Genomic DNA, 21,458 nt, shown 5'->3' on the forward strand with positions numbered 1-21,458 from the left:
TATCATTCAGCAACTCAAAAAATTACTTAAGCAATTTTGCCCAACACAGCCATTGCACTTGAGTGTAGTACGCAATGTCCAATGTCGCCTGCCCGTAGCAAAGGCACGAACTGACAACGGTTCAGTGTTTTGGACTGAATAAAGCTCACTGTGCAAAACAATGTTCGTTAATTTCTTCATTTAGTGCAACATGTTCCTCTTGGTGCAGAATGTAACGAAGCTTATATTGAGTGCTGGAAGCTTTACCTGCAGGCACACAACCAACCAATTATTGCGTTATACACTAGTGTGGCACCATAAGTTGCGAGGGGGATACACTTCTTCCACGGCAACCCTGCGAACTAGACCACTTTTTCAAGCATGGAAAAATGTTGGCTCCGGTGACACTCCCATCCATCGGTATCAGGTCAAGCAGTTCCTCTGTGGCATTAACATTTCCGTGAGTGCCTCAAATGAAAATCACATTCCCCGTTGTCAGTAACCTCAGTGCTCCAATTCCCAGCAATTGAATATGCGACAAACATGCGGCACAACTTGTCGAGACCACGTTCAATGCTTGCGCTAATCTCACAATGTTCAGCAAGTGCATTTGGTTGGAGGCTGATCTCTTTAAAAGTTCTCTTCGTGCTGAAACAAACAGCATCTGCTACTACTTGCAGGCAGTTCTTTATGAAGACGTAACTAATAAACAATTTCAGACCACAATATTTATGGCGAACTAGAGTAAAATGGAGACAAGTGCTCTGCAAGTGTTCGGAAGAGTAAGCTCAATGGACGCAATTATTTTTTATTCACTGACACTGACGTTCCCGCTGGGCATTTTAGTACAGTTCGTTATATATGACGTTCAGCAAAGTCAATAGTTGAACAAGTTATTTTTCTTTGTGTTTGGTCTTCGTGCACTGCCCACCCTCAGTATGCGTTAAATAAGAGGTTAGCTCATCTGGGCTGTTGTGCTGCGAGAACCATTGCTGCTTTTCAAAGGCTGATTTCAAGCCCTGCCGAGCCTTACACTTAGATGGGCTGCATCGGCCATGAATTTGAGAACACTGCCTTAAATGATGCTTCAAGTGCTGGCTCATTTGACTGATGTAGCACTCGCAACATGACAGGAGAATCAGGTAAACCATGACTATGTGCATGGGGAATGCTTTTTCACACAAGTTTTTATACTAAGTGCCAAGTGGCACATTTCTGATAGCTTCTGTGGTGCAGTGAAAATAGCCTGAACTTCTCTGTAGCCTCCCTGAGGCGGTGCAACAATTTATAGGCACTTAAAGGACTCCCTCTACAGAAGGCGTGAAGCCTCGAATACAGTAGAACCTCATTCATACGTCTTGTAGAAAAAATGTGACAAGAAATGAGCGAAAAAGAAAGAAAAAGATTGAGCTGGTGGGCAACGCCGGAATATTTCATTTCATTTATTATACCTCAAAGGCCCTAGTTGAGGTATTAAATGAGGAATGGATTTTAATTACAGTGAAAGTGTGATTTCAGTGCCACCTTGAATTGATGTGGACCAGAGTGGTGCACGGCACTTGCAGGTAGATGGTTCTAGTCTCATGCGGTTGTCACAAAAAAGGAGTGAAGATGAGTGGTAGTTTGCACCGGGGGAGAATAAACCGCTCTGGGATGGTTTGTGCGGCTGGACAAGCGATGAACTGGCAAGATAGCTGGAACTTCGAAGGCAGCATGATAAAATTTCTGGTAAATATGATGCCATGATGCCACCAGGGTGAAACATGAAGCTCACTTATGCCACCTGCACCAAGAAATGGCAGTGTGTTTGGCTTATTATATATTAAAAGTGTGCAGTATGCTTCCTATGCCACACGCACCGCAAAACAGATAGGTGAAGATGTTTATCGCAATGGGTTGGCAGCCACAGCTGGTGACGTGTGATGATCCACAAGGAGTTTTGCTGCTACCAGAAAAGAAAACCGAGTGAGTTGCGGCATTTTCACATGACATGGACAGGCGAGTACTGCAAGGAAGCTGCCGTTGCAGGAGCCAACTGCTCTTGATCGCATGTGCCTCGCACATTTTCTTGCTAACATGGGTTCTAGTGGGTGAAATATGTAACACATGATCAAAGTTTTGCGATGTACTGGACGTTGGTGCCAAAAGGACGTGTTTTGCAGAAATGTATTGACTGTTAAAAGAGGAGCGTAACTGTATTGGGTTATTTCTTGCCTTCTTGATCGTGAACGTTGGTGCTGGGAAACCATACGAAAAGGGACTGCATCAATGAGGTTCCACTGCATACAAGCGTGTTTAAGCAATGCACATCATTTATGCCACTCTTAACAGGTGAGGAACAAAGTGCCAAGGATATGAGCCACCAGCGCAGCGTGACGGTGTCTCGCAGGTGCTGGCGGCAGGCGACCTCAGCCAGCTTCTCTGCACACGGCCAGCTGCAACAGCACCCACCTGTGCTACCACACAAGGCACTCTTTGCACAAAGCACTCACCTGTCAGCTGAGCACCTGCGGACAGTGACTGGGATGCGGCAGCAGTCTTTGGCCTCCAGGAGTAGTGGCTGCCGCTCGTCATCAGCTAGCAGTTCCAGCTCGTGCTCTGTCTCATTCCGCAAGTCCAGCACTAGGTGGCATTGGGTGGGTCTGCAGGAAGGGGAGGCACCCTTCATGTGCTACCAAGGTGATGCAGGATCACCCAACCAAGAGTCCAAGAACTGTTAAGTACTTTCATGTGGCAACAGCATTGATAAAGAAGGCAGCCCCACATTGCAAATCTTGGTATTCTGCTTTATGAATGTGCAACAGTTATTATTAGAAAAACTTAAGAGTGCTATAAACACATTGGACGCAGAAAACAAGAAGAAGGGGAACCGAGGGGCTCAGTTTTTTTATTAATCATATCACAAGAAGCCAACGAAGACACCAACAACAACATAGGGGAAACTAACTGTACTTACTAATTGAATTAAAGAAATTATGAATTAATTGATGTATCGTGCCAGACAAGCTCTAGAGGGAAGTGCCATATCACGCCCACTGCTAAACTGTGCATAAGCACATCAACACGGTGTGCATCGATGAGCTCTCTGAATGAAGACAACAATGACCAGATGTCTCTAGAATAAACCCCATTCTGTACTTGTAGCCCTGGCATGTGTCAAGTTCTGGACGATACTTCGGTGGCGAAGAGGATGGGATACTACTCCAGCATAACCTTCTGCTGAAGATGGATGCACCAAGCCAAGGCAACTCGCCCACCAGTTTTTGATAGAACAGTGGGAAACTGGTGTACCAGGGGTGGTAGCCAGAGCGGGGGGGGCACTTATGAGGCATCATCAGCTAGTTAAAACCAAGTTAAAACCCCACAATTTCAGAGTAGAACTTCTGCAAAACACTCGAAGATATTGTAAACAGTTCGCTGTTACCTCATACATCACACTTGTCCAGTTTAGAGGCTCTTAAGAGATGTAGTTTACAGATCTTGGTCCTTCATTGTTAGTGCTAACCTATGGATTTGTAAAATTCATACTTCAATTTTTTTTAACTTACCAGATTCTGGTAAACATATGTTAAAAATAAGGTCCTAAATAAAAATTCTGCTTTCTACAACTGGTAGAATCCATCTTTCAGTTTTAAATGCAAGAAATGTTATTCACGCTGGTTAAGGGGTTATATGTAAGGGAGCATCTCTGCATTTCACATGCATCAGAGAACAGGCCACAGCATTCACAATAAATGTTTGTTCTGGTTCGTGGAGGCACGGCCGCAGGAAAAAAAAGAAAGGGGCAGTCTCCCACATCAGGGGGGAAGGGGTGCAATGGAAGAGAACGTGAGAGACATAGTTGCATTCTTGGGCGCTTGGATGGACCTAACGGTGCTAGCTGTGGAAAATGGGATGCGTCGTCTTCCACGGGCAACAGCGCGTTCCAGGGACGTTCCAGATGCATTCTTTGTTCCGATCGTAGACAAAAGTGGCCACCTGGTGGCGCCGCGATGGCTGACAGCGTCTTCGATGCACGCGGCAGGCCACACTTTTTTGTATGATCCAGTGGCTGAGGTGCAGGCTAGGCACACTTGCTACCTATTTCGAAACACCTGCCATTATATTAGTGCACTGTCAGCATAGTCTCCTCATGAGACATGCTGACATGAACTGAGACTTGCTTCTCATACTAAATACACAAATATAGGGTTCTGTGCTAGGACATCATATTATATATCACGGACCCCAATAGGTAAAAGGTGCCGCATTATACAAACAACTAAACAAGCTTGTTGCTGCAGTTGCAGCTTTCAAAAACCAAAATCTGAAAAAAAGATGTTTCAAAGTTAGCAAAAAAGAAAGAAGTTTATTGTTAGAAAAACAAGAAATCGCACAAACATAAACATACAGGCATACGACTGCAGAACTGCAGGGTAACTTCTTTTCCTTAAACCGTTAGAAACTGCAATAAGTTTATGTACGGTTAAGATTGAAACAATCTAGATCTTAACATTAGAGCTGATTCACTGTTCTTCGTGAGTATGGGGCCTTGCCGTTCAAACAAGGTCCGACATTTATTTATATCACGGAACATTTAGAAACACTAACTGTTGCTGCGCTTTTTTTCCTTTCGTTAAGTTAACACGCCTGTCTTGGGACACAGTTCATTCCATACATCCTTGAATGGTAGCGATACTAACTGCTTGAAACTTGCCATGGCTGCAGTTCTTCTTAAGGTGAAAATATATGACAGGAAAATGCATAAAAGGAACATACAGAAGACACTGTGCTAACAGTTGCAATCATTTCTACCATGCTTTCCCACTTAGTGAGAAAAACAACAGAAGGCCAAGAAAATACAACGAACAATGTAAGCCAGAGGAAGCATAGTAGAGAAAATTATTTGCCATGTTTCATTGAAACGTACAAGTAATAAAGAAGAGGCAAGTGAGACTGGACAACAGGTGGGAGCTGAATTCACACTTTCTGCATTATGCTAGCAGCTACTAAAGTAGAGCAGCGGCCACCCTCAAGTCCAAAGTGTTGACCAGCTGCCCGCTCCTTAGCTCACGGATTACTAAGTGATACCTGCAGTTCGAAGCCATGGGGCTAACACTCCCAGGACTAATCTTGTGCACAAGTAAGGAGGATGGCCGCCATCAGACAGTCCACATGCTTATAAAGTTCATTAAGATGAGACGGGCCCTGCTGCAGTTTTTCTTATACTTTCTCTAGTTTCATGGTTTAATTGTTTTCTTCATACGATTGCAAGCAAAAAAATAAAATTTTAACAAAACTCATGTCCCGATGACTTTCTGACGGTAATGCCTTTAGCATTGAATCAATATAGTAGCGACACAACATATCGCCACAGTCAAAACGAGTTACGTATGAGGTGTGCACTAAAGCAGGACTCCGCTTTCGCGCTTCCCTAAGAACATTTGGCACCATCGAGTGAAGCCCGGACAACTGTATATTGTCTAAATGTCAATAAAGTGAAAGTCAAAGCCGCCGCGACATCTATGCATGGCCTACAAAATGCATGGCGTGCCAGTGCTTGCGAACGCTTAGAAATGCGTCATGCAGCAACCCGGCTTCTCTCTTGCACTTTTTTATGGACACAGCAGAGTGTGGGTATAGGCCAGTTGGGTGCTTCATGATTTTGGGAAGTTACCGCAAGCAAAACACGAGACTTGAAGAAAAGGACAACACAAAGCGGTACTGACAACTAATGGTTAAATGAAACCAACGCCAAGCTTTTATAGATGAGACACACATGTGCACCCGAAAAGCAACATAAAAACCAATGAAAAACACAAAGCGACCTTAAACAGGGGTGCGATACAAATACTAAGAAAACACTGACAGACCACTGAGACACCGAACATGTGTGTATTACATAGAAATGAATTAAAGTTCTTTCTGGGAAACCGCAACTCCCGGCAAGCTAATGGAAACATGACCCTTAAAGCATCGCATGGCCACTGCTTCTACAATCTCCCTTTTCAGGTGGCCATTTTTCCACCGATAATCTCAGTCTCCGAAAACAAAGGAGAGCAGCCCAAGCAACTACGGCAATGAATAGCCAAGTTCGACCCTCCAGCAGCCCTCAGGGAACATTCATGCTCACGCAAGCGTCGCATTGTTGCTTCAGCGCGCATGTCGGTCATGTCAGTCAAAGCCATCACACAGGTCACCGGATCATGCTCAACAGGATTGGGAGGATCCACGGGGTGATGCGAGAGGCAGTCAACGTCCTTCTGCAGGCATCCAGACTTATAGTTGACAACAAATGAAAATTCCTGGAGCCGCAAAGCCCAGCGACCAAGCCGTCCTGTGGGGTCCCTAAGGGAAGACAGCCAGCAGAGGGCATGGTCGTCTGTAAAGACCGAAAACGTGCGGCCGTACAAATATGGCCGGAACTTGGCGACAGCTCAAACTAAAGCCAAGCACTCCCGCTCGGTGGTGGAGTAATTTCTCTCAGCAGGTGACAGCAGGCGGCTGGCGTAAGCTATCACGCACTCGGTACCATTCTGCTGTTGAGCGAGAACAGCGCCGATGCCGTGGCCCCTTGCGTGAGTGTGGACTTCGGTCGGTGCAGATGGATCAAAGTGGGCAAGTATGGGAGGGGTGGTCGGAAACCCAATGAGAGCGGCGAATGCGTTAGCTTGCTCAGAGACCCATGAGAACGGCGTGTTCTTCTTTAGAAGATCTGCCAAAGGCCGAGCAATGCTGGCGAAGTTTTTGACGAAACGGCAAAAGTAAGAACACAGGCAGATGAAGCAGCGCACGTCAGAAGCAGAATGTGGCACAAGGAAACTGCGCACGGCACGAACTTCTTCCGGATATGGTTGGACACCGGATGCGTCAACGAAGTGTCCCAAGATGGTAATCCGATGGCGCCCGAATTGACACTTCATGGAGTTCGATTGGAGGCTGGCTTTTTGGAAGACCGCAAAAACGGGAATGAGCTACCGTCAAGTGGCTGCCGAACGTAGGAGAAAAAACAATAATGTCGTCAAGGTAACACAGACAGGTAGTCCATTTGTAGCCTTGCAGAAGAGAGTCCACCATATGTTCAAATGTCGCAGGAGCATTGCATAGGCCAAAGGGCATGACTTTAAACTGATATAAGCAATCTGGCATTATGAAGGCCGTCTTGTTGCGGTCCATTTCATTGACTGAAATCTGCCAGTAGCCGGATCGAAGATCGATGCACGAGAAGTATTTAGCTCCATGCAAGCAGTCCAAGGCGTCATCGATGCGTGGTAATGGGTAGACGTCTCTTCGGGTGATCTTGTTTAAATGGCAATAATCGACGCAAAAATGCCAGGTACCATCTTTCTTTTCTCACAAGGACAACAGGCAAAGCCCAAGGGCTGGCTGATAGTTCAATGACCCCTTTGTGGAGCGTTTTGTCCACTTCTGACTGGATGACTCGACGTTCACCCTGCAATACACGATAACGACACTGACGAATAGGATTCGTGTCTCCAGTGTTCATACAGTGGTGAATCACAGATGTTTGTCCTAAAGGCTTGTCGCCGAAATCAAAGATGTCAAGGTACGATTCGAGGAGGAGACGTATGTCTGTGACCTGTGCAGAGGTGAGGTCAGCTGCAATCATCTTCGCCAAGTCATCTGTTAGGGAACCAGAGCTGTGAGGTGCAATTGGTGCTAAGAAACCGCTCTCGGCATTCAGACTTTCAATGTCTAATTCGGAAGTATTAGAAATGATGGCCAAGAACATGCCAGCTGGAAGCACTTTAGGGCACAGGCTGAAATTCAGAAGTGGAAGAACGACGTTGTTATTATTAGTAATCGTCACCAGCGTATGTGGAAGAGCAACGTTCGGGTTGAAAAGCCCATTGATGATGGGGCGAAGGACATATTCAGCATTGGGAATCTGTGGCTGTGAGGTCAAAGCGACGCAAGTGACTGCCTCAGGTGAGAGATGCACATCTTGAAGCGAACACAAGTGTGGTGGAGCAGTGCTCGGAGCATTCGTGACTTGAGGCAGTTCCAACTGAAGAACGCCGGTTGCGCAGTCGATGAGGTAAAAATTTCAATCCAAGGATAATGTCATGAGGGCAGTTGTCGATCACAGTAAAGAGAACAGAAGTAGGGTGGCCGGCTATACTTATGCGGGCAGTACATTACAAGCACAACCAGCATGCTGTCGTCGGCCACACTAAGCACTCTGGCAGCTGCTGGGGTGCGGACCTTCTTTAAATGTCTACGTAGGCTAGCACTCATCACAGATACAGATCACAGCTACAATGTGGACGAGTGCTTTGACAGGTAAGCCGTATATTTTAATGTCAATTACACTTCCCTTTGTGGGCACAGACAGAGGATTTGCTGCAGTAGTGGGCAATGCAGCACCACTTCCAAGGGCTGCATTTATTAGTTTTCCGAAAGAGTGCGGCCAAACGCCACAGGGGATGAAAGACGACGTGGCTGTAGCAAACGGGAAGATGGGCAACGTGTTTGCGGTGAACGAGACTGGTGTCCGCGCGGCAATGGTGAGCGGCTGTACCATGTGTTCCTAGCAGAATTGTTGGTGCTATTATACTCGGCGGTGGGAGAAACAATGCGGGCATTTCCATTAAAACGGCTCAGGTTGGTCGGCAAGCGAGGTGTTGAGGGCCACAAGTTGCGACAGTATCTGGCGACATGACCAATGCGGCGACAGGTGAAACATGTCAGCTGGTCGCCCGCGGTTCTCCACTTAGTTGGGTTGCGATAACGTGGAGAGAAGCGTCAGGGTGGAGTGAAAATAGTAGAAGGGCGTTAATTCGCTCTGGGGTTGGTGACAGCTCAGACAGAATGTAGGCCAATGCTTTGAAGTTCCTGTTGAACGAGGGCTTGCACGATGGGAACTGAAAAAGGGGTAGCATCAGGGCTACGCCAACAGAAAGCTGCGGGCACCATCGCGTCCAGCTGACGTCGAACTATTCGCACCACGTCCTCAGATGGCAACGCATGCTGCTGTGTGGGCTGATCTTCACACATCGACGTTGTGGCAGTATTGGGAAGTCTGGTGAATGGGTGCAGGACGCGTCGGCTTTTGGCCTGCTCGAATTGTCGGCACTCTTTGATGATAGCATCAACTGTAGAGCAGCTTTTGCACATGACCAGATTAAAGGCATCGTATGCAATTCCCTTGAGCACATGCGTTACCTTCTCAGCTTCTGTCATGTCGCGATTGGCTTTATAACAACGTGCCAGCACGTCCTAGATATACGAAACATAGGACTCTGTGGGGGATGCTTTGTGGCAATTTTACGTCCGGCTGGTTTGCCAAACAACTCTGTCAATTTCTCTTTGCATTGGTCCCAGCTGTTTAGCTCCTCTTCGTGGTTTTCGTACCACACCTTTGCCGTGCCTCTTAGGTAGAACAACAGGTTAGCTAGCATAAACATAGGGTCCCATCTGTTGATTCCACTCACCCGTTCGTACATAGCCACCCACTCTTAAACGTTGGTGCCATCAGTCCCGCAGAAAGTTCCGGGATCCTTGGGTTGCACAACCGCAACCGAAGGGGACAGCCACGTAGTAAGCGATGGTGACGTTGGAGGCGGCCACGACATTGATCCCGAGTGCTCACCCTCATTCATGGTGCGGACGGTGATGCGACGTCCACTGCGGAGCTCCATTTCCAGCCGTGGTACCCCGCACCTCCCACTAATATGTTACGGGGATGTTGGGAGTATAAGACAGTATTTACAATGTATATACAAGCAGAGACAATGGGGTTCAAATGGCTGACTAGTAACAACACGCAGCAGCCAGCGTCTCGCGATCTTCTTCCTCTTTCTCTTCTTTCATCCTTTCGTAACAATATTTACCTGGAAGCCTTCTTTACATACAAAACACATAAGCCTGAATTTTCTTTGCGTGTGATCGTCTCTGAGAAGGCATCAAGACAGCTCCAAGTAGGACAGTTGCTGCAAGGGCACCTGAAGCGACTACCAATCGAAGATCTCTTCATGGTGAAGTGCTCTGATGACATTATCTTAGAGCTGCAAGATGGTCTGAGATCTGCAGCCACAGCTGTCTCACTAGACTTTGGAAGACTTATACTCTTCTGTGACATGTGAAAGTATTCTATGTGCTGTTCTTGAAATAATGATGAAATGGGTAAACTGAAATTTCAGAACTTAGTATGCATGAACTACGACAATTTTTACCCTTGTTAGAATTTTACTTGGAAGTGACTGCCGTTAGTCACAACGGCTGTTATTACATTCAATGCACAGGAATCTGCATTGGTTCGTTAATAGCCCCAATATTATGTGATGTCCTTTTTGCATCCTTTGACAACCGCGTTAATGCGGACGTAACTGGGAAATCAATCATTCGTGTATTTAGGTATGTCAACGTCTATTGAATAGATCTTTACAATTCCTCAGTTTTGTGTCTTGATGATGCTGTAGCAGATTGTCTAAAAATTTTCACCAAGTTTTCCCAGGGGCTCAAGTTTACTTTTGAACTGCCTAATGAGAACTGGGGCGCTATAATGTAAAACTATTCCAAACTGTTCTATTCTAATTCTGCAATCAGTCCTGCGCGATTGGTTAAACACTTTTTTTTTACCACCCCCACTTCGCTTGGCTGTCACGGGACGTCACGAAAACTGCAATAGCTCCCCATCTGATATGACATGTGGACACTGATTATGTATGATTTGACCGAACAAAAGCAAAATAGTTATTTCTGATTCGACACCTTTTCGCCATTAGCCCTTGGCTATTGGTCAAAGGCTTTCAGGCTGCACCCACTTCAACGTGACGTCACAAAACAGCAAAATCTCACCACGTCAAAGTGACGTGTACGCGTTAAAGATGCATTAATATGCGGAACAAAACTGGGTTTTCTTCTGAACAGCTGCAGGCCGCCCTGTTCCGAAAGGAATAAAAGATGGCTGCCGCCGATCGCCCACGCACTGGCTACTCGCACCTACCGGAAAGCATGGGTTAATTTGTGTATAATAAAGCTATTTGCATGTCCGCGTAACATGTTCAAGCCCTTTCGGCCCGTTTACGACCTCGTTCTGCCAACCCTTCTATGCTGAGGATCCGATTTAGCGTCATTCTTAAGCTTCTGTTGCATGTCACCGCGATTTTCGACCAGCCACCGCAAGTTAAATAAGGGAAAGCGGACCAATCACAGACGCCGACACCATCCTCTTCATCCGGTTATCGATTTTCAGTGCAGTGGCTTGGCCCCATAAAATCCCTCTCCACTTGAGCGTGCTCCTCGCCTCTTGTAAGCCAATAAGACAAACCGCTCAGCATAGGCAATGTTATTCGTTTTTCGAGCAAACAAAATGGACCTTCTATGAATGAGGAGAGCGTTTGATTGGTTTGTTGGGACAACCCTGTAGGTGACCGCCTGATCCTTGTGTTGGCGGTTACGCAAATTTGACGTCAGGAAATTGGAGTAAAAACATTTTGAAATGATTTTACGTTATAGGGCCCCTGTATTCAGTTTCTAGATCTTAAAAGTTTATTGTCATCAGATGAACCTGTATGCTAGAGATACAATCAAGGATCGAAGAAGAGCATTTTGCCTTTTGACAGCGCACATTTGAAATTGATAAAGAGGGGTAAAGCCACCACATGCCTCCAGAGTGCTTTGAAAAAGTCATGTGTTCACCAAATTGAGCATAGCGTGTCTAGCAAAGTAGACAGATTGAAACAAGCAGGTTTTATAGTGTTTGTCACTTCACCTGTCTGTGAAACATTACTTCAAAAATTAAAACGGGGAAGGACGTGCCCAACCAAAGATTGTGACAAAAGACCTGTACATGTATTCCCATAGCTCCATAAAATTTCACATAATTTGAAAAAGGTCGCAAACCGACACACTTTCATCTAGTTTTTTTCAGTGCCTTGTAAATTGTGAGTGGTGTGTAACCTTCAAAACAAGAACCACAGACACGCATGCAATGTCATACTAATCACCAGACCAATTACAGCGAATGAACTTCAGATGTTGTCTATCAGATACTCTTAGATTGTGGACGTGTTTATATAAGACAAAGTGGCCAGTGCTTCAATGACAGGGCTAGACAGCACAATAATGACGTTAGAAAAAGATACAGTAGTCACTTGGCCGAACACTGGAAAAAGCACGCATGCACAACAATGTTTGGTGACACAACTTTCTACAGGAAAGAAAACACAAAAACAGAATGCGAAATAGTTGAAGCATATTTTATAAGGAAAGCAGGCGAAAAGTGCGTCAGCTGTCCGTCTTTGGTTTTGCAAGAAAAAGAAGTGGCATTTCTTTCGAGGTATCTAGGCACATGAACGGATTGACCATATAATCATGTGTATGATTCGATTATTTTACAAGCTTTCGTGCGTATGATGATGAGTGCATGATGTACCTGATGTGCAGAGCATAAATAGATGACCGTTTGTAATAAACGCCAGATGGAAGTAGTGCCAGTCCTGTCGTATGCGTCCCTTTCATTTTCGTCTTAGCCGCATTTTTATGAAAACTGTCAAGATGAACGAACTCGCCCAAACTAAGGAATTGTTTCATTATAAGGTGCTGTTCCCCAAATGTTCCCTTTAACATCAATTTTAACACGTCACTTCCAGTGCAAAGCAACATCAGTGCACCAGGACGTGACAGACCACAGGTATCTTGTCAAAGCATGCCAAACAGATGGCTCTGATGTGTATTTACGTGTGAATACTACACAAAATCAGTTTTACTTGAATGACCCTCACATGTCAAAGTAACAGTTTACGACTGCACTTCTCAATTACTACACAAACTGTGAGAGAAAAAATGGTTAATGCGAAACCATCAAGTTAGTGCAGCTTGACTGGCACGACCCAAGCACAACTGGCCTACAGCAATCCATTCTATCAATTTTTTCTTTTTTTCTACTTGGAGCATCACACAAAAAAGTACTATTTGGCATTTCTGTGCACATCTCAGGACATGCAAGAAGACTGCCTGGTGCAAGCACTTCTCACACAAAGGCGAATGTGATGATTTACATGACAGAAGAGCAGCACAGAGAATTGGACCCAGACACAGTAACCAGAAACAACACTGATGCCCCCTATACTCATGCTGTTAATGGGCTTGCATTGTGCCCATCATTGCACAGAAATTATTGATTTAAACAATTTATATTTCTACTAGGATATATTATATCAGCAATACGGCTCTTTCTTCAGTCAGCTTTGAACTTGATGTTAGACTAGCTATGTTTCGCACAATAAGTTACAGATACGGCCAGTGCTGAAGGCTCACATGAATAGTGCATGTTTTTATAAATGTCATAGGTAACCACACAGCATTAAACCTACACTCAGACCACACGCACTATGTGCATACATAACACTGAAGATGCCACATGGATAAAGGCTGATACAGAACATGGCTTTTTTACAATGTCTGCAATGTGACTGCACACAGTTGGTGACATGCCCCACCGAGGGGGCCAGCTGGTGCACAGAGTTGTTCGCACACTTTGTTGTAGTACAGTCAAATCTCGATAATTTGAACTCGAAGGGGCATGAAAGTTTCTTCAAATTAAAAAAATTCAAATTAAAAGAAGGACTTGTTCTTGAAGTATTCATGCACCATAGCATGATGCATGAACGGTGTGAGTTGCGAAACATCGCGGTATGCAAGCACACAGCAAGCGAGGACCACAGAATTGCTCACACCGGCCGACGCTTGCTTTGTGATAATGGCGGAAAATGAAACTTTAGAGAGCAGGCTAAACTGGCCCCGGACCGGCGGGGCTGGCGGCAGCGCAGAGGCGGGTGTGTGCGGAGACCGTCAAAGGTGAGGGAGTTACGAGTGAGTTGAGAGGGAGGGGAGCATAGTTACGAGGAAGGGCAGGAGGGAAGCTGATTTGCTTTCCCGCCAGCTTGCTGGATGGTGCTATTTACCTCTGCCACCTACTGTGACCGAAGCAGCATAGTTGCCGAGGCCAGGACTGGGGCTCGGCTGCTGCTTCCCTCTGCATGCTCGCATGTTTTTTCCTTCATCTGCCGACGGATCAATGCTGTATTTACCTTCTTCATTCTACTTTCTTAATGCAAGTCATGTCTTATCCAGATGATGAAGTCTTTGCCACTGATCATAATCATGTTCCGGATCCGCCGTCACTACCTGCCCTAAGGCAATACATCTACTTAGGGCAGGTAGTGACGGCGGATCCGGATCATGAGACGGAAATAATCAGAAGAATAAGAATGGGCTGGGGTGCGTTTGGCAGGCATTCTCAGATCATGAACAGCAGGTTGCCATTATCCCTGAAGAGAAAATTATATAATAGCTGTGTCTTACCAGTACTCACCTACGGGGCAGAAACCTGGAGGCTTACGAAAAGGGTTCTACTCAAATTGAGGACGACGCAACGAGCTATGGAAAGAAGAATGATAGGTGTAACGTTAAGGGATAAGAAAAGAGCAGATTGGGTGAGGGAACAAACGCGAGTTAATGACATCTTAGTTGAAATCAAGAAAAAGAAATGGGCATGGGCAGGCCATGTAATGAGGAGGGAAGATAACCGATGGTCATTAAGGGTTACGGACTGGATCCCAAGGGAAAGGAAGCGTAGCAGGGGGCGGCAGGAAGTTAGGTGGGCGGATGAAATTAAGAAGTTTGCAGGAATGGCATGGCCACAATTAGTAAATGACCGGGGTTGTTGGAGAAGTATGGGAGATGCCTTTGCCCTGCAGTGGGCGTAACCAGGCTGATGATGATGATAATCATGTTGGTGCGCTACCTTTCATTGCGGCATCGCCACATTCAAAAGACAAGGAGAATGATGTAATAGGTGTCGCCTTTGCGTCCTTGCATTCAGGATCTGTCTTGTCAGAGTCGGATATGGCACACTGTCTGAAACAAACTTTCATCGAGACATCTCGATTTAGACTTGTCACTGTAAAAGAAAAGTGCGAACGAGACCAAACCAAGCCAACCAAAACAAGCGCGAGCGAGAGCTGACAAGAGCAGAATATAGTGCGAAACAAGCAGCCCAGCTGAACAAGACGCAAGTACGAATAGTGCGGTCGAGTGGGTCCGCATGACACCAGTTTTCCGCACGTACGTCACTGTAGGGCTGCTCTCATTGGTCTCCTCCCCTCATGGCTTACTTACCGTCTCGGCAAGCCACAAAAAATTCGCCCAAGACCAATCTCTCTCACGGCACGTGTTTTTTTGCTAGTGTGGCTGGGGCATTACAACACGACACGGAAACGGCGACCTTGCCATTTGAGAGATGGTGAAATTTTTGCCACATTTCTTTTTCTTCACACGTGGCATTGAAGGGTCTCTCCTAAGCATTTCTTCTATGGCGGGGTCAAAGCAATGCTGGACAGAGGTGCCGCCACATTATTTGGTGCGCTGCTGAGAGCATTGTCGGAGTGCAGTATGTTCAAATTAACCGTCACAAATCTTTGCGCATTAGAATTACCAGGTGTTTTCACCCACTAGAATACACATAACCTTGACGGGACAGTAGCATCAGTTCGAATAAACCGGAAGTTCAAATGAAGCGTGTTCGATGTAACGAGATTTAACTGTGGTACATAGTGCCAGCACCGAGTGCCTGTCTAACAATGTGTGTGTAAGTGCAACGTACTCTTGTGCTGGTAAGACATCCCATCTTGATATGAGGAGCGACGGCTGCACTTGCAGAGTCAGGGCCAGGCCCTGTTGGCGACAGTAGCGCACCTGCAGGCCAGGACCCCCACTATAGCGAAGCTGAACGACAACCTCCACCACCTGCACAAAGGAAGTTATTTATTTTATGCATATGGCCATCTTTTGTCAAGCAGGGTGGTGGATGAACCGTTTGCCACAAAAAACAAATGGACAGGCACAACATTATAAATACAAGGCAGGTCACCATTACAAAAGACACAAAAGAAAAAAAATTAGGCAGATCCCACGCACTCAGAAGCAAAGATCAGTGCTGTTTTCTTTGATATACGATAATCAGTGTTGATTTTGATAGCAAATGTTTAATTTCTTTAGCATTTAGTGCAGTATGAGAGTGGTAAGTTGATGTTAAATGTTACCTTGCATCACAGTGTTAGAATTGGTTAGGTGAAAAGACCTGCACGCAGCTGCCATGCGGAAAACGAAGATGTGCTTCTCTTTTTCTCTACCACGGTGCGCTAGGTGCCGAGAGGCTTTTAGTTCCAAACCACGTAAGCCGCGTCCACGGTGGCCGCTTCGTTTACTGAGCTGCACGTGCGGTGAATGCTACCAGTTTTTCTTTGCATTGTGCTTGTGTGCATGTGTCTCATTGCTGTTGACCGCACTTGTCATTCTGACTTTGGAGTAAAAATAAGTAGCACATCGAATGAATATGAGATGGGCAAGAAGTGTTTTGTACAGCGATGTAACTCAGGTTACAATTTGTGCACTGAGAAAGTGGCCCTTTTTGCTGCTTTGAAGGAAGAGGACCGCTTCAAAGTTTGGTGACTCACTTTTCCACGGAAGGATCGTGAGTTACAAGCAACAGATTTTGTTTGTGAAAAACATTTTGATGAGCGATTTCTCACCAAATCGTAGGAAGCGCTATACAAAGGACATGTTCTTGTAAGTGCACCGAGGAGGGCTGCTTTGGCAAAATGCGCCGTCCCAACAATATTTCGAGGCTGCCCGAGCCACAGGCTTGACAATGCCGCACTGGCTTGACGGCTAAAAATAATGCAACATCAAGGCCGGAAGAAGAATTAGTAGTATGCAAGACGCGAGGAGGATTAGTGCACCCAAACACTTCCCTATTCATGTTTTTAAAAGAAGTAGAAAAATATTTCGCAAACATGCTGGTGAAAGGCACGCATATGACATAACACGAGACTACGCAGTGGAAAACTATAGTTTGTCTTTTCCCTGTTATCATCACAAGGCTCATCTTATGTTGCAAGTGCTTCATCATTATGTGGGAATCAGAATGAGACAGTACTGCAAGCAGCTGCGAAACACTGAAGCAGACAAGACAAACAAGCAGTGGAAGCTTTCAAAGCTTGCCTAGTATTGTTTCTTGTTTTAAAATGCTCATTGTAATCCATTGTTCTGACAGCTTTATGTTGTGCATGTGCTGTGCTGGTATAAATAATGCACTAACGCCCAAAGCATAATAAACGCCCAAAGTCAGGGATGCAGTCTGGGCGCTGAAACGTAAGGTTAAGGGGACTGGTGTATCTGCTAGCGAAGATTACTGCAGAGCTACGTGAAACTCAATGAGGAAACTAACAGAATTTGCAAAGGTAGCCGGGAAGCCGTACTCTCTTCGCATAAGTAAACTGATCATGGATAAAAAAAACGTACGTTTACTGCTCAGTAAGTGACAGCTTTATTCTGTACTGCGGTTTCAAAAGTCAAGAAGGAATTCTTTGATAAAACTCTTCCTTTGCTACTTCATTCTAATCCTCATAAATTTTGGGGCATTATTAACGATACAAAAAGGACACACATTCACTTAATCCAATCTAATGTTCCAGTAGTTCAAAGCGAATGTTGCAATGTTCTGAACAATGCGTTTGTTACTCATTTTCATAAGAGCACCCCCACAGTATTTCCGCATATACCAAAAACCAACTTTTTACCAATGAATTCTATTGCTATAGGTGCAGTTGGTGTAGAAAGCCTGATTGTCAACTTAAAAGTGTCTTTGTCAGCTAGTCCAGATTGTATCTCATGAAAAATGTTGAAGTGTACACAAGTTTATTCTTCACTAATATTGTCAAAGCTTTTTCAACAGTGAATACAGATGTCTACACTGCCCTCCAATTGAAAGATAGGGAACGTGGTGCCTGTGCATAAATGTGGTGATGTACATTCCCCCAATAACTACCGCCCCATATCATTAACATCCATTCCGGTAAAAATCCTAGAGCATATAATGTACTCACACCTCATTGAATTCGTTCAGTCCAATTCCTTCTTCAGCATTTATCAGTATGGATTTCGTGAAGCAGTTTCGTGCGAAACGCAATTGCTGTTTTACTAACGACTTGTTCATTAACGCGGATCATGACTTTGATACTGATTGCATATAATTAGATTTTGCTAAAGTATTTCACTCCATATCACATGATCTACTTATCTTCAAGCTTAATCAACTTAACATAGACCCCAATTTACTTGGATGGATTAAGGAATTTCTCTCTAACCGTAGTCAGTTTGTGATAGCTAACGACTTCTCTTCACCTAATTCTGCCGTAGCATCTGATGCCCTGCAATGGTCTGTTTTGGGCCCTCTGTTCTTCTTGATTTATATTAATGATCTTCCTACTTGCTTTTCTTCTTCAACTGTCCGACTGTTTGCAGATGACTGCGTCGTTTACCAGAAATTACTAACCATGCAATTATCTCAACCTGCGACGTGATCTAGATAAGATATTTCAATGGTGCAGTCAATAGCTCATGACACTTAATATAACAAAGTGTAAAAGTATGCAAGTTTCTCGCCACAGCACTAATCATTGTCCACCGTACTTACTGCCTCAATGATATTCCATTACCATCTGTTGACAGTTATAAATACCTTGGTGTTCACATTTCTTCCAATCTTTCGTGGAATACACATGTCGAATATGTAACGAGCAACGCCAATCACATGCTTGGTTATCGAAACTTTTTTGATGCCCCATCGTCCCTGAAGTTAACACTTTACAAAACCTTGGTACGTTCTAAATTAGAGTGCGCATTCGCCATATGGTATCCTACTCAGACTAGACTCACTCAAACTCTAGAAGCCATTTAGAATTGCGGAGCACGTTTCATCTTATTGAATTATTCACGTCATTCCAATGTCACATCTATGAAGAAAACCCTAAACTTGCCTGACCTTTCGTTGTGTCGAAAGTCATGCCGCCTTAAACTTTTTCATAAAATCTATTATTATAACAACGAGTGCAGCAGCGCCGTAGAGGTAGAACCCCCGCCTCACGTGCAAGAGGTCCATGGTTCAAATCCCTGTGCCGCGCAATTTTCCACCGGATTAAAAAAAATCCGCGTGTTGATAAAATTGCATAAGTAGGCCTGGAGTGTGGCCTGATCCCGGTGACCAGAACCGGTAACGCACTCCCTCACCAGAGCAGGATTTGCCACCCAGGTGTAGTAATTGGCCACAACCTCCTATATGAACACAACAACCAAACCCCGGCCCTCAGTCCACAGCAGCTGCGAAGCAACTGACCACGGCGGCGGTCAGACCTGCGACGCAGCAGAGGGTGCTAAGAATCATTGGCTCCGGACAGGCCGCCATTGGAATATGAACCTGGCAACGTTTAACGCTAGAACGTTATCTAGTGAAGCGAGTCTAGCAGTACTGCTGGAGCAGTTAGAGAGCAGTAAATGGGATATAATAGGGCTCAGTGAAGTTAGGAGGCCAAAAGAAGCATATACAGTGCTAAAAAGTGGGTACGTCCTGTGCTACCGGCGTTTAGCGGAGAGACAAGAACTAGCAGTCGGATTCCTGATTAATAAGAATATAGCTGGTAACATACAGGAATTCTATAGCATTAATGAGAGGGTGGCAGGTTTGTTGTGAAACTCAATAAGAGGTACAAAATGAAGGCTGTACAGGTCTACGCCCCTACATCCAGTCATGATGACCAGGAAGTCGAAAGCTTCTATGAAGACGTGGAATCGGCGATGGGTAAAGTCAAAATAAAATACACTATACTGACTGGCGACTTCAATGCCAAGGTAGGCAAGAAGCAGGCTGGAGACAAGGCGGCGGGGAATATCGCATAGGCACTAGGAATAGCAGGGGAGAGCTATTAGTAGACATTGCAGAACAGAATAATATGCGGATAATGAATACCTTCTTCCGCAAGAGGGATAGCCGAAAGTGGACGTGGAGGAACCCGAATGGCGAGACTAGAAATGAAATAGACTTCATACTCTGCGCTAACCCTGGCATCATACAAGATGTGGACATGCTCAGCAAGGTGCGCTGCAGTGACCATAGGATGGTAAGCAGTCGAATTAGCCTAGACCTGAGGAGGCAACGGAAGAAACTGGTACATAAGAAGCCGATCAATGAGTTAGTGGTAAGAGGGAAAATAGAGGAATTCCAGATCAAGCTACAGAACAGGTATTCGGCGTTACCTCAGGAAGAGGAGCTTAGTGTTGAAGCAATTAACGATAATCTTGTGGGCATCATTAAGGAGTGTGCAATAGATGTCGGTGGCAACTCCGTTAGCCAGGATACCAGTAAGCTATCGCAGGAGACGAAAGATCGGATCAAGAAACGCCAATGTATGAAAGCCTCTAAATTTACAGCTAGAATAGAACTGGCAGAACTTTTCGAAGTTTCTCAACAAGCGTAAGACAGCTGACATAAGGAAGTATAATACGGATAGAATTGAACATGCTCTCAGGAACGGAGGAAGCCTAAAAGCAGTGAAGAAGAAACTAGGAACTGGCAAGAATCAGATGTATGCGTTAAGAGACAACGCCGGCAATATCATTACTAATATGGATGAGATAGTTCAAGTGGCTGAGGAGTTCTATAGAGATTTATACAGTACCAGTGGCACCCACGACGATAATGGAAGAGAGAATAGTCTAGAGGAATACGAAATCCCACAGGTAAGGCCGGAAGAACTAAAGAAAGCCTTGGGAGCTATGCAAAAGGGGGAAGGCAGCTGGGGAGGATCAGGTAACAGCAGATTTGTTGAAGGATGGTGGGCAGATTGTTCTAGAGAAACTGGCCACCCTGTATACGCAATGCCTCATGACTTCGAGCGTACCGGAATCTTGGGAAAACGCTAACATAATCCTAATCCATAAGAAAGGGGACGCCAAAGACTTGAAAAATTATAGACCGATCAGCTTACTGTCCGTTGCCTACAAACTATTTACTAAGGTAGTCGCAAATAGAATCAGGAACACCTTAGACTTCTGTCAACCAAAGGACCAGGCAGAATTCCGTAAAGGCTACTCAACAATAGACCATATTCACACTATCATTCAGGTGATAGAAAAATGTGCGAAATATAACCAACCCTTATATATAGCTTTCATTGATTACGAGAAAGCGTTTGATTCAGTCAAAACCTCAGCAGTCATGGAGGCATTGCGGAATCAGGGCGTAGACGAGCCATATGTAAAAATACAGAAAGATATCTATAGCGGCTCCACAGCCGCCGTAATCCTCCATAAAGAAAGCAACAAAATCGCAATAAAGAAAGGCGTCAGGCAGGGAGATACGATCTCTCGAATGCTATTCACAGCGTGTTTACAGGAGGTATTTAGAGACCTGGATGGGAGGAATTGGGGATAGGAGTTAATGGAGAATACCTTAGTAACTTGCAATCTGCTGATGATATTGCCTTACTTAGTAACTCAGGGGACCAATTGCAATGCATGCTCACTCACCTGGAGAGGCAAAGAAGGGTGGGTCTAAAAAATTAATCTGCAGAAAACTAAGGTAATGTTTAACACTCTCGGAAGAGAACAGCAGTTTACGATAGGTAGTGAGGCAC

General features: G+C 45.1%; 1 protein-coding gene across 7 annotated transcripts in view; it reads right to left on the minus strand.

Annotated features, from left to right (window-relative positions):
- The window catches only part of brun (trafficking protein particle complex subunit brun), a 747,330-nt gene that overhangs the window by 150,843 nt on the left and 575,029 nt on the right, over window positions 1–21,458 (minus strand). For 4 of the 7 annotated variants that reach the window (XM_075698269.1, XM_075698270.1, XM_075698275.1 and 1 more), the window contains exons 18-20: window positions 15,590–15,732; window positions 2,472–2,621; window positions 2,336–2,414 (exon numbers count right to left, since the gene is read on the minus strand). In XM_075698269.1, the coding sequence (XP_075554384.1) occupies window positions 2,336–2,414; window positions 2,472–2,621; window positions 15,590–15,732 (372 nt within the window). The remainder of the gene's footprint in view (window positions 1–2,335; window positions 2,415–2,471; window positions 2,622–15,589; window positions 15,733–21,458) is intronic. The other 3 variants (XM_075698272.1, XM_075698271.1, XR_012829487.1) reach the window with 2 other exon arrangements.

Source organism: Dermacentor variabilis, chromosome 7 (assembly GCF_050947875.1).
Source record: "Dermacentor variabilis isolate Ectoservices chromosome 7, ASM5094787v1, whole genome shotgun sequence".
In the NCBI taxonomy this organism is placed as follows: Eukaryota; Metazoa; Arthropoda; class Arachnida; order Ixodida; family Ixodidae; genus Dermacentor; species Dermacentor variabilis.